The sequence below is a fragment of the Sarcophilus harrisii genome, chromosome 3 (assembly GCF_902635505.1).
Source record: "Sarcophilus harrisii chromosome 3, mSarHar1.11, whole genome shotgun sequence".
Lineage (NCBI taxonomy): Eukaryota > Metazoa > Chordata > Mammalia > Dasyuromorphia > Dasyuridae > Sarcophilus > Sarcophilus harrisii.
In genome coordinates this window covers 478475805-478488995 of record NC_045428.1, presented here as the reverse complement: position 1 = coordinate 478488995, position 13191 = coordinate 478475805, and the positions used below count along the sequence as shown (strand labels likewise).

Below are 13191 nucleotides of genomic sequence, written 5' to 3'. Positions count from 1 at the left end.
TCCAAATCAAGGGCTTTTTATGTCACTAAGAAAAAGATAATATGGCAAAACCAAATATCTTTTTTTGATCCTATGGTCACACCAAATTTTTATAGCTAGAGTTTGTTCTTTTTTGGGGGGAGAGGGACATTTTTTTGGCATTGTTGTTATCCGTTTTATTTTTAAGTTTCAGTACCAGTGGGCTATACTACAGGAATTGGAAAATAGCATGGGACTGAGTGCAGTGGAATGATTGTGAATGTGAAGATTCTCAGATTCCATTGTATCAACAGCTTTTATGATTGCCTCAAAGGAAGGAAATTTAGAAACTATAATAGTTTTTTTTTCTCCTTATGCAGCTTATTTTGCAAACTTTTGTTTGCTTTTGTTATTGTTCAGTCATTTTTCAGTTGTGACCCCATTGAGGTTTTTTTGAGAGATACTAAAGTTGTTTGCCAATTCCTTCTACAACTCATTTTACAGATAGGAAAGATGAGGCAAACAGAGTTAAATGATTTGCCTAGGGTTACACAATTAATAAGTGTCTGAGGCTAGATTTGAACTCAAGAAGATAAGTCCTTGACTTCAAGACTGGGATTCTCTTCACTATAACACATTATTTGCCCATGGAAGATCTCACTTTCTAAATAATGGGGCCATTGCCAATTTGTGACAACATTCTTTAATCTTCCATGGGATAACTGTTGTATATCCCAGGTCATCTTTTTTCCTCTCTATAATGTTTCAGAGGGGGATCTGATATCACCTATGGATTTAATTATCATTTCTATGCAGATGATTCTTAGATTTATTTTTCCATGCCTAAGACCTCCAGTCATCCTCCAACATATAGAACAAGATATCCTGCAGATGTCTTGTTTACATGTTGTCTTCCCCATTCAACAGTGAATTTGTTGAGAGCAGGAATGTTTTTCACCCTTTTCTACATTCCCAGGGCTTAGCACAGTGACTAACACTTAATAGGTGCTTAATAAATGTTTGTCCTACTTGCTGCCTTTTAATGGTTTCTTGGAGTTTAAACTCCTAAGAACCAAATTACAATCATGCAAAGTAATGGTATTTCCCTACCTCTATGGGGGAGTGAATGGTGTATATGTCCCTGCTCCATTCCCTGACCCAGAATGGCCATTGGGAGGCCGCAGACATGTATAAGGAGGAAGTTGGAAAAACCCTACAGTTCATGTGCTTCTCAAATGATATGTTTTCACATGCTTTCCCTAGTTCATCAACGAGTATTTGGAGAGGAAAATAGGGAGGTTTTTGTTGCTGTGTTTGCCTTACTTTTTTTCTTAGCATATTTATTATATAATGTTAGGTGGCTGATATTTTTTGATTGTTCACTCACAGCATCTTGTTTTTTTTTAATTAGCATTTATAGGACTTGCGGAAGGGCTTTTTGGTATTTTACTGCTCACACTTGTTCTGCATTACCAATGAACTACTGAACTGCTAAACCATTTCAGCAGGTTTATTTTCCTTTGAATAATAACAACTTGGTGTCTCAAATTTGACTGTCCTTTGTTGCATGTTTATTATACAGACAGCTTTTATTGTGCTTACAGCAGTAACTATTATTTTCTGGGACCATAGACGGTAATGTATGCCAGGATGAAAAGAATAATGTACACAAGAGCAGCCAGTTCATATTTACATAGAGATTAAATAGAACCAACCTTGAGGTTTTTATCTGTCTTGTAGGGATTTTCTTTATTATTTTTGGGGAGGAGAAACAAGAAAACAGGAATGATCAGGAACTCCTAGTGCCCTAAGGGATTTGTGACTTTGATGTGGTATTCACTGAAAGGATTCAGATTATGACCAATCTATACCTGCACATTATATGTGATACTTGTCCATGTCTTCCCATAGGCTTGCCACAGAGGTTCTCTCAGTATGCTGGCTTTCTGCATGTTCTCCTGTTATTTCAAAGATACCAGTATAGAACATGGTCTGCCCATTAGTTATATGTAACTCTTTCTATAGACTACCAATCTTTCTTTTATTTTCAATCATATCCTTCTTTGAAGAGATTTGTTATACTCTTCTTCAAGATCTATTTTTATGAACTCTTCCCCTTCAAGCAACTATTAAAATAGTTGCAAACTCAAGCAAAACTCAAGCCATTATTGCTGAGCTGAATTTTACTCAAGGCAATTGGTCTTTGGGGCCTGCAAAAGTTGGAAAGGCCTCATGATAGTCAGGTAAAATGGAAATGAATTACAATGGATTCCACTTACCCCCTCCTCCTTCTGATCATATAATAATAAGCCCCTTGTATCTACTTGTCAATTGACACTTTAAGGTGGCAAGAGAGAAAGGTAAAGGAAAAGTACAGAAGGAATTTACTCTTAAATGCTTAAGAATAACTTTTTTTTAAATAAAATGGGGAGTATTTCTGCATTTTAATGGTAAGCATCACTCATGTTCAGGCATAGCATGGAGACTGCGATAATTGTATTGTGCTAAATCTGCACTGGTGAACGAAGTATCCAGTTATTTGGGTTTGGGATTTGGTTTTGTTTTGAGGAAGACATAATAAGAAAACCACATAATACAGAAAATGACTGATAATCAATGACTTGGGACATTGGGACAAAGTGAACATTTTCAGATCAGCTTTTAGACATATATGTGTAGAGTCCACAGTCAAATAACTAGTGCCTATTGAGAGTTCAACATCACTAACTGGATTATATTTAGAGCTTTCTTAAACATTGTTAGTTCCAAATATTTAATTCTAATATTTAAAGTTAGCACAGTTGGCAATTTTAAAACCTTGTTTAATGTTTTTAAAAGAACTTGCCCATTTATTTAATTCTAGGTATGACTTTGTGGAGGTTGAAGATATATCTGAAACCAGTACTGTTATAAGAGGCCGGTGGTGTGGACAAAAGGAAGTCCCTCCAAGGATAACTTCAAGAACAAACCAAATAAAGATAACCTTCAAGTCTGATGACTATTTTGTGGCTAAACCAGGATTCAAGATTTATTATTCTCTTGTGGTAAGTAGCCTTGGAACCCTGTGGTTAAAAGCAGACAATGGTTTGTAAGTACAGACAATGGATACTATAATTAAATACACTGGGGCAAAGTTTGAATTAACTATAAACCTCTCTGCCCTCCTCCCCCCTATCCCTTCACTACCATCACCCCAAAGGCACACTTTGGAGATGGTATAGTTTGTGTTTCTGGGAAAATCTGCCTGTTTGGAGATGAGTGAGCTTGGAGATAGATTGTATTCAAACGTGGAGGGACATTTAAAACTACTCAAAGTAAACCTGCATTTAGAAATCAAGTCAGTTGCCCAGATAGGCCATGATATTCAGCCTATTAAAAAATATCTATTAGTATTAATGCTAAGAATCTACTATTAATGGGACAAGAACGGTTTTGTATGATTTGGTTTCTGAAGAGTAGGAAAGGATTTACACTAGTACATCCCTATCCTCTGACTTGCTTCTGCCTATACATATTTACAAGAGAGCTGACTGGGAAGAGACAGAGTATGTGGCCGTGAGAGTTTTTTAAAAATGCCATAAAGAGGGACTACATTCATGCCCTTAGCCTTGGACTTATTAGTTGAACTATGCATAGATGAATAAATCATATACAAGTTTATACAGTATTCATATTTGTTGCTAACCCTACACTGTACTCTTGATTTAGAACTATGTTTGTGGTTAATTGTAGTCCTATTAAAAGTGCATTCCCTTTGATGCCTCTTGGCTTTGTATCATATTGGCAGGAATCTTAGCAATGGAAACAGCATTATAGCACATTTCACTTAAATACTACATTAAGCTTTATTTCAGTACACAGAAATGTTCTTTGTTTCTACATTTATTACTGATTCTGAGGCCCCAGCCCAAATGTCAGAAATACCACATTCCAATTTCACATTTGAATTCACCAGATTCAGTATCTTTGATTTGTATTTGTGAGTTTTGATTTATGTCTTGGTATGTAGCAATTAATGAAATTTAGCCGTTAATCTTGAAGCCTTGGAATAACAGGAGGATGAAATATACAGATAGTATAGAAATGAGGATGATGGTGATGAAGCTGACTAAATAATAATATAGCACTGTATAATTTGACAAACCCTTTAAATAAATAACCTTATTTTGTCTTTACAACCTTCCTTGGAGGAAAATTTTTATTCTCCCCATTTTAGAGATGAGGAAATTGAGTCTGAAAAAAGTGAACTGCCCAGGGTCACACAGTTAGTAAATGTTTGAGGCAGGATTCAAACAAATTTTCCTGATTACAAGTCCTGCAATCTAGCCACTATTTTCCCTATGCGCACACACACACACACACACACACACACACACACACACACATACCATGCACCAACTATATATTACATTAGGTGATTTATTTTTCAATAAACATGTTCTCCCTAAATGTCAAGCTGATACAGCTACACTGAATTTTATATTCATCTCAGTGCATAGATATATAATGATTTCAGAAATTCTTTCCGTTGAATATTATAGCAATCTTTTCTAAAAATGGGGTTCTTTTCTTCAGCTTCTTTTTTTTCTCTATTCAAAAGGCAAATTTACAACAGCTTTTGTTATATTTCATTTCATTTCATGGCTTTTGCGTAATGGTGAGTTATTAAACAATAAATGAATTCCACATCAGAACAGAACAAAGGCAGAAAATAGTATGCAATGACACTGGCTCCAGTTTTAATTTGAAAATAATCCATCAGCCATGATTTGCATGATTGCAAACTCATGCAACACTGCTTCCCATTGAAATGAAGGTGTGAAGTTTTTGTTTCTACATTTTCTACTTTGTAATATTTGCAAGTGACTCATCCATTCTTAACTGGCTTTCCTTAGAACAGACTTTCTCCAGAATGAGTATATAGCTAAAATGGGGACTCAAAGGCTTAGTGGAGATTTTTTTTTTCTTTTTAAAACCCAAGATTTGAAAAGTTCAAAACTCAAAAATATCTAACCCTAGGTTTTTTGAAGTATGCTATCTCTATAGTACTTTGATGATAAATAAAATGATTGGTCACTATATTAGCTAACTTTACTCTTGTTGTTTGGTTAAAGAAGAAATAGCTGCTTTCTCAGAGGGCAGTATAAATTGTGGTATAGGAAGAATGATTGGTTGTGTGATAATGACAATGCTGATTTAACAAATCTTATATTTTATTTTGAGTTAAAGTTTGTTTATAGTAGTTTTATACCAAATAGAACTTAATTAATACCAATAGATTATTATGGTCATAGATTAAGAGACAAAATCGGACTTGCTAGAGTATAAAGGAAATTAATTATAGGGTCCCTTCTTATTAAACCACAAGACTCTCCTAATCTAATCCATCCTGCCTAAAGCTGCCAGATGAATTTTGTTAAAGCATACTACTATGTCACATCTCTCCTTAATAAACTCCATTTCTTTCTTTTTATCTCTAAAACCAAATAAAATGTTGGGAATTTATTTTGCTTAATTTTGCATATTTGTTATAGCATTTTGGTTTCCTTTCTTTTTTCAAAGTGAGGGTGGGGAGGTGGAGATAAAATATTTGCCTCAATTTAAAACAGAGATAATAATGGCACTTACCTCTCAGGATTATTGTTATAATCAAATATTATAATGTTTATAAAGTATTTACCACAGTGCCTGATATGTAGTAAACACTAAATAAATATTTTCTCCTTTTTCACCTTTGGTACACATTATTTCACTATACACACTCTCACAACTCACTCAACACTCACACACTCAGCCTTTTTCTGTGCTTGTGCACAGGCTGTTCCTGTGTCTGGAATTTACTCCTTCCTCACTACTCTTTAAATGCCTCATTTTCTTTAAAGTCCATTTCAAATGTTATCTCCCACATGAAACCCATTCCTGATTGCTCGAGCTGCTAGTGCTTCCCCTCTTTTCCAATAAATTTGTATTTATTTTGTATAGAACTCCTATCTACTAGTTATGTTTGTTCTAATATATGTATATGCTCTGTGAGAGGCAGTCTAAGAGACAAACATCCTGGAATAATCAATAATCCTGAAAGTGATAGCATCAAATCCTACCTTTGATACTTACTGGTTGGTTGACTTTGGTCTGGTCTGTTCCTTTCTAAAACTGTATGTCACATAGAAGGAACCACAATAAGTGCCCAATAAATGATTATTGATTGAATAATTAAGACTGCAGATGTCTTTCTTATTTAAAAATAATAAGCACTTTGTGCTTTTTATATAGGAATATGAAAATGCTTGCAAACATGACTGAGAGTTTGTTTCTCAAATAACACTTTCTTTAGGTCACTATCAGAATAATTCCACTATATTTAGAGGCCAGGAACTTGAAAATGCTCTTTCTATTTTCAGGTAACTTCTTTAAGATGTAAACAGTATTTTCATTGTTAGGCTTCCTGAAAGTTCCAAAAATGGTGCCTTTGAAGACGATCCATTTAGAAACTTGTCTAAACTATTTTTGCAGCACCCTCTCAATCTTACTCCTCAAAGAGCAAAACAAGGCAGAGGTTTACAGACTTATTGGCTAATTTTGTATCTCCATTTAAACCAGCTGAATTAACTTCAAATGATGCTGTTGAGATTGCCATTGAGATTAAAACTCTACATGAGTCATGTTGTCGCACTGCAAGCAGTGATAAAGCAGAGAAGATGAGTTTAACAAGATAAAATTCTTAATTATCACCACTCTCTGCAGATTCTAATTTTCCTCTCCTAAAAACTTACCCATTAGCCTATCCAAACTAAAATCAACAACAGCAACAACAAATGCAAAGCAGACTGTGAATCTCAGTTTTTCAAACTAGATTCCCTGAACAAAGCTGGAAAGCAAGGAAAAAGTACCTTATGTTCTGTAGCTTCATCCCCACTTCCACCCCAATGTAACCCCTTCTTCACCGGCACAAAGGTACACCAGGCAAACCTATGCAAGTGCTGCATGTTAACTGAGCCTGTTTACCCCTTTCTATTCAGTTCTGTCCTGTCTCATGGAGTTCCAGTAGAGCTTGATTGACTAACGTTGGCTGGAGGGATGCTAGGAGTCAATAGAATTAGAATGCAAAGACTTTGAGAACTGGAGCTGTTTTATTTTTTGCATTTTGATGGATGGGCCTAACATATCCACAGGAATTTAATAAGTTACTAATTGTTAAATTCTAGAAGAAAAAAAAAGGCTAGAGTGGTAGAAGGTATCTTAATGCCAATAACAGATCAGGGTTCTCCATCTTTTTGTGTAGAGTTGTATATTTGTAGAGTTGCATACCTCTCAGACTCAGATTTCTTCTCTGTAATATGTAACTGAAGGGCTTTGAATTGGAATGATAGCAAAACTAAATGAGACAATAATATACATAATGTGATTTGTAACTGCAAACTGTAATATAAATAGATATTACTAATTTGGATACTAGTCTATTAATACTAATAGTGATTGATTTCCCTTTAAAGAGGAAGGGACTAAGGACCACAAAGATTTTCCTTCCAGTACTTCTTTTTAAGTCCATTTTTACTCCAAATAGGTCATTTTTATGCATTTTAGAATTAGGCTGCTTTACACACACATCTTTTCATTTGTTCCTCACAACAACCTATGAGATAGGTGCTCTTATTTTCCTTATTTTATACTTGGGGAAACTTAGGTTCCCTGAAGTTCAGTGACTTGCTTAAGACTACATTACTATTAAGTATCTGGAGCTAAACCATGACCCAATCTGCTACCAAATTCAGCTCTATGTTTACAGCACTGTTGCACCAGCTGCCTTTTCTTTTTTTTTAATCAATTTGAGAGTATCATAACCTGAGCATCTAACAGAGTATCTTGCACATAGTGGATGTTTAATATGAGCTTGGATATTGAAAAATCCTAGCTTCTTATTCCTTCCAGGATCAAATACAAGGTCTTCTGTTTTACATTTAAAGCTCTCCACAATATGGCCCACCTTTTCCCATAGGATATTCCATCTCACTACTCTGTGACTTCCTCCCATTCTCCAATCATCTCAAACTTCTACTGCCCTTGAAGACTCAGCTAAAATACCACTTTTTATAGGAGATTTTTCCCCATCCTGTCCCACTCCTTAATTACTATTTAATAAATGATTGTTGACAGGCTGAAAAGGTGAATAGTATAATTTGATTTAAAGAACTCTGGTAATCCTCTCCTCCCTCCAAATAGTTTTTTCTTCTACAGTCTCTGTAGCTCTAAGAATTAGAGAGTCATATGTGATGACAAAAAGAAAGACACTTTTAAGAGAAATAAGTTGAAAGGAGGAAAGTACCAATCTTGTATACAGTAATGCTTTGATAAAGTCTAGTTGAGGTCTCATGTACAAAGGGGATTAATAGGGAAAGAATGAGAAATAAAAGCTAATTTTGAAGTATACAGTAATTTAGGAAAGGCAGAGCTGGATACTTAAGATATTAAAAAATTTGACCAGATTAAGGTGGAAGTGATTGTAGGAGACTCCAAAATGAAAAGTTAAGGGACACAAAGAGGAATGGGGAGGTGACAGAGACAATAGCACTTAGCTTATTTTGAAATTTTGCTTTTGTCTACGCTGGGTACACTCTGCTACAGTGTTTGCCCAGGTTATGTGGAGATGTTATTTAAATATTATTATGTTCCTGGCCGCTCCCCACCTTGTTCCTTTCACCACCTCAGCTCCACAACCCCAAGTTTTTCATTTCTATCTGCATTTTCTACCTTCATTAACAGCTGTTTGGGTGACAGCAAATGGCAGGAGAGAAAGCTGAGCAGATCACTCTGCCAATTATAAATTGTTAAGCATCTGGCTGAAACCCAGGAGGGAAATGCTTCTCTAGTATGAATCCACCATCAGTACCAACTTGGGAACGTTTTTTTTTTGTGTGTGTGTCCCTTTGTTTTTAACCATAAGCCTCTTGTACCCTTCATTAAGAATACAAAAAGCAAGATTTTCCTCCTCTACCATACTATAATGCAGAAGCACTCACCCACATGCCAAATTAGGAGAGCCAAAGGATTTTAGACCTGAAGAGAACCTTAGGCATTATCTAATTCATTCTTCTCCTTGTTCAAATGAGACAACTAAGTCTTGCACAAGATCACCTAGTTTATGGCAGACACAAAAGCAGGTCTCAGACCTGCTGACTCTAACACTGTTCTCTCCTAGTCAACAGTCTTTCCATATTATCTACTATTCAATTTAATCATTGAAGCTGTTAAAAAATGTTTTCTTCCTTGTCAAATATTGCCTTCCTACACAAGCAATTGTTTGAAATAATTATTCATTACTCAGCTTATTTTTGTTCATGCTCAAATACTACACAGATGAGTAAGCATATTTCCAGCTCTGAAAGATATTTTGTTTAATAACACATTGGGTAGTCCAATATTTTGTTTATCTAGTACTTAATTATATTGCTAAGTGAAAAGTAATATCTGATGAGTGAAAAATAAGAATGTTTGCTCCATTCAGAAAGTTATACTATATAATCACTATTGTTCTTCTATATTTTAGTTTTCCTATAGTCTTCATGATTGGGAGGGGTCAGAAGGGTACAATATAGTCTGAAGAAAAGGTAAAAATGTTACCCAGTCACATCATAAAATAATACAATTTATCGTAGCTAATAAATTAGCTTAAGAATTAGCTTCTATATTATCTAATACTACTACTTCCAGTCAAAACAAAGCACCTACTTGGTACTGAGTGTATATCTTCCTAGGGGTTCAAAGAATTCACTGAACATTCTCTGATTAAGCTCTTGAAGGTCCTTCTAAAAAAAAACATGGAGATGTATGTGAAGAATGTCCGAGCATAAAGGAACCACTCATAGGATTCTGGCTGTCATCAAAGGAGCTATTATGTGTTGGATGATCTGTTGGCTCACAAATACAGATAGACAAGGAAAATTTGGGAAGGAATCTGCTGGTGGAGAGGAAGACACAAAAGAACAAATGTAACACAAGTTAAATAATACCTCTGCTTTAGCTGAGCAGACAAAGCAGGACTCTTCCCACTTTCAGTCTGGTATAATGCAGGACTTCTTAACATTTTCCATATTCGACTCCATATAGGTACATAAATCAAACCTTTACTGATAATAAATCATAATTTTGCAACCTCCACACTCAGTTAGGAGACCCCACATAGGTTCATAACCCACAGTTTAAGAAGCTTAAACATAGTGCACAAGCAAAATTTCAAACTAGGCTAATGGTTCTTGTCTCTGGCACCTCTCCATCTTCCATTCTGGGCCCTTTCTCTAAGTTTTAGAGCTTCTCTTTCCCTCCTCCACTTCCTCATGCTGGCCAATATTTTACCCTTTAAGCATCCCAACCTGCCAGGGCATACTAGGAGGCCCCTACTCTCTCTTTTTACTCAGTGACCTTCACTCTCTTTCATCCCTCATATCCAGTCACTTGCCATCTTGCCCATTTTTCTTTGGGCATATTCTTTCTTTGCTCATATTTCTACTGTGTCTCTCCCATCTGTTCCTTTCTCTTCAGTCTCTTGGCCACCATCCTTCCCGGGGCCCTCACTGCTTTTGCATAATCTCCCATTGGGTACTCCTTTTCCAGTCCATATTCTAAACAACTACCCATACAGTGCTCATAAAGCTCATAAAGCACTGAATTCCAATGGTCTTGTGATGGAGTGAGCCTTCTGCACCCAGAAAGAGGACTGTGGGAACCAAGTGTGGATCATTATGTAGTTATTTTCTTTTGTTGTTGTTGTTTACTTGCATTTTGTTTTCTTTCTCATTTTTTTTCCTTTTTGATCTGATTTTTCTTGTGCACCAGGATAATTGTAGAAATGTGTATAGAAGAATTGCACATGTTAACATATAATGGATTACTTGCTCTCTAGGGGAACAGTGAGGGGGAGGGAAGGAAAAAAAATTTGGAACAACAGGTTTTGCAAGGGCAAGTGTTGAAAATTATCTATGCATATGTTTTGAAAATAAAAAGCTTTAATAAAAAATATATAAAAATATGAAAAATAAAATAAAATTTTTAAAAAGAGAAAAAAAATAAAGTACAGGCCTGTTCATGCCAGTCACCTGATCATCAAGTGTTGGTAGCTTCCCAATTGCTTCTAAAAGCAATTACAGATCTCTCTGTTTGACCTCTCCCTTTTACTATAGCACTAACCCACTTTTCCAGATTTGTCACACATAATCTTTAATTTATCCCAAATGATCTTCTTCCCCATCTAAACACAGAATCATCCATTGCCTATGTTTGCCTTTGATGAGGCCTTTCTACTAGAAAAAGTGTTGCTTCCTCATTTTTTCCTCTTGTAATCTTGAACCTTCTTCAAAGTCCATCTCAAGTATTACCTGCAAGGAGGCCTTCCCTGATTCCTCTTCTCACCAGCAGCTATTGCCACACTTCCAAAAATTATCTCTTTTACTCTTTAAAAAGCAAAGTGCCAAGTGCTGGACATTACCTCCTCCCCATGGAAGAACAAAAACAAACAAAACAAAACAAAAAAGATACAAAAGTCATCCCAAACATTGACTTAGAAGAACTGGGCCTGGAATTTGTTCTGCCACTTAACAGCTTGTGTGACTGGGCAAATTATTTTAACTCTCTAGGTCAGATAGAAAGTAAAAGGATTAGGTTTAGTGATGATTAATAATTCCTTTCTAGATCCAACTTTCCTTTTAGCTTTAGCTTCTGAGAAATGATAAATAGTATAATCAATCATTAGGAATGTTGAGGGCTTACTATGTACTTAATACTATATTATAAATGTTTTAAATGAATATCCTACCCCCAGTCTTGCTCTTCTTTCACCAATCTAATATTCACCCAGCTGCCAGAATAACTTTCCTAATTCCCAGGAGTGATATGTTTTAGCAAAAATCATCAGCGGGTCCTATTTAGCTATAAGTTAATACATTGTTCAGTCATGTCTAACTCTTTGAGACTGAGTTGTGAAGTTTTTCTTGGAAAAGATACTAGAAAAGTTTATTATTTCCTCACCAGCTCATTTTATAGACAAAGAAATCGAAATAAACAGGACTGAATGATTTGCATAGAGTCATACAGCTAGTAATTGTCTAAGGCTAGATTTGAATTCAGGAAGATGGAGTCTTTCTGACTTCAGATAACTCTATCCACTGTACCACCGAGGTGTCCCAAGAGAAAAAAGAAAAAGGGATAAAGAACTGACCTGGAATAAGGAGTGAATAAGGCTGAACATAATTATTTCCTCAAACAGAGTTTCTAAAAAGGAATTCACCAATCAGAGAGAGGAAATATATAGATAGAAGTTTGGAGAGTGGAGACTGTCTCAGATAATCACAGAAGTTCAGAGATTAGAAGGGTTTTATCTATTATCTGGTCCAACCCACTTTTCAACCATTATCTCCTCTTTCATATGTCTGTAATTTTGATAAGCGGTTATCCAGCTATTGTTTCATGAGCTCCCTTAAAAGAGAAAATATCCTAAATTTGTGGGGGTTTTATAGTTGTTATTTACAACTTTTATCTCCTTTTCCCTCAAAGACCAAAGAAAACAAGGTTGATATACCTATCATATATATTGCCTTTTCAAATTCTGGGAAACAATTATAATTATCATCCCTTTTCGCTGAGTCTTCATTACTGTCTCTCTACATAATCAACACACACATCAAATATTAGAGACTGAAACTTACATTCTGTCCATTAGAAAAAAAGTTCTGAATCTATACTAAAACTCTCCCTTGTGAATGAATATAGGGGAAAAATATCTTGGAATTTGTCATATTTTCAATTTTAAATAGTAAATTGTATTTGCAGATAAATGTGACTCTCACTTTAGTAGTCAGAAATCTAATCCACATGTACAGTAGTTCTCAGAAACTCTGTTCAGAGAACTTTCACTTGGAAAAGAGCAAGGCCTCTGAAGTATATTTATAGTCAACAATCATTCATTAGGTATTTGTGTTGTAGGAGTTTGCAAGCCTGGGTTCCATGAGAGCCCAATGAGATCTAGAGCCAAAAAGAGAATAGCCAATATGAAAAGAAAAAGATTAACATGCAGCTTCAACTTCTTCGGATCAGGGATTTGGGGTTTGGGGATTAGGGGTTATTATTTTGTTTTGTTTTAATACATATTTAGGCTTGTTTTAGAGTACACAGCCCATCAGCAGCATTCCATTGCAGAATGGAAATGGGATAGACTGCAAAAGGGTTTAGGGAATATGAAATCCT

General features: G+C 35.5%; 1 protein-coding gene across 2 annotated transcripts in view; it reads left to right on the top strand.

Moving 5' to 3' along the window:
• Nucleotides 1-13191, top strand: part of PDGFD (platelet derived growth factor D) — a 296873-nt gene that overhangs the window by 198518 nt on the left and 85164 nt on the right. For both annotated transcript variants that reach the window (XM_003764293.4, XM_003764292.4), the window contains exon 3: nucleotides 2822-3002. In XM_003764293.4, the coding sequence (XP_003764341.1) occupies nucleotides 2822-3002 (181 nt within the window). The remainder of the gene's footprint in view (nucleotides 1-2821; nucleotides 3003-13191) is intronic.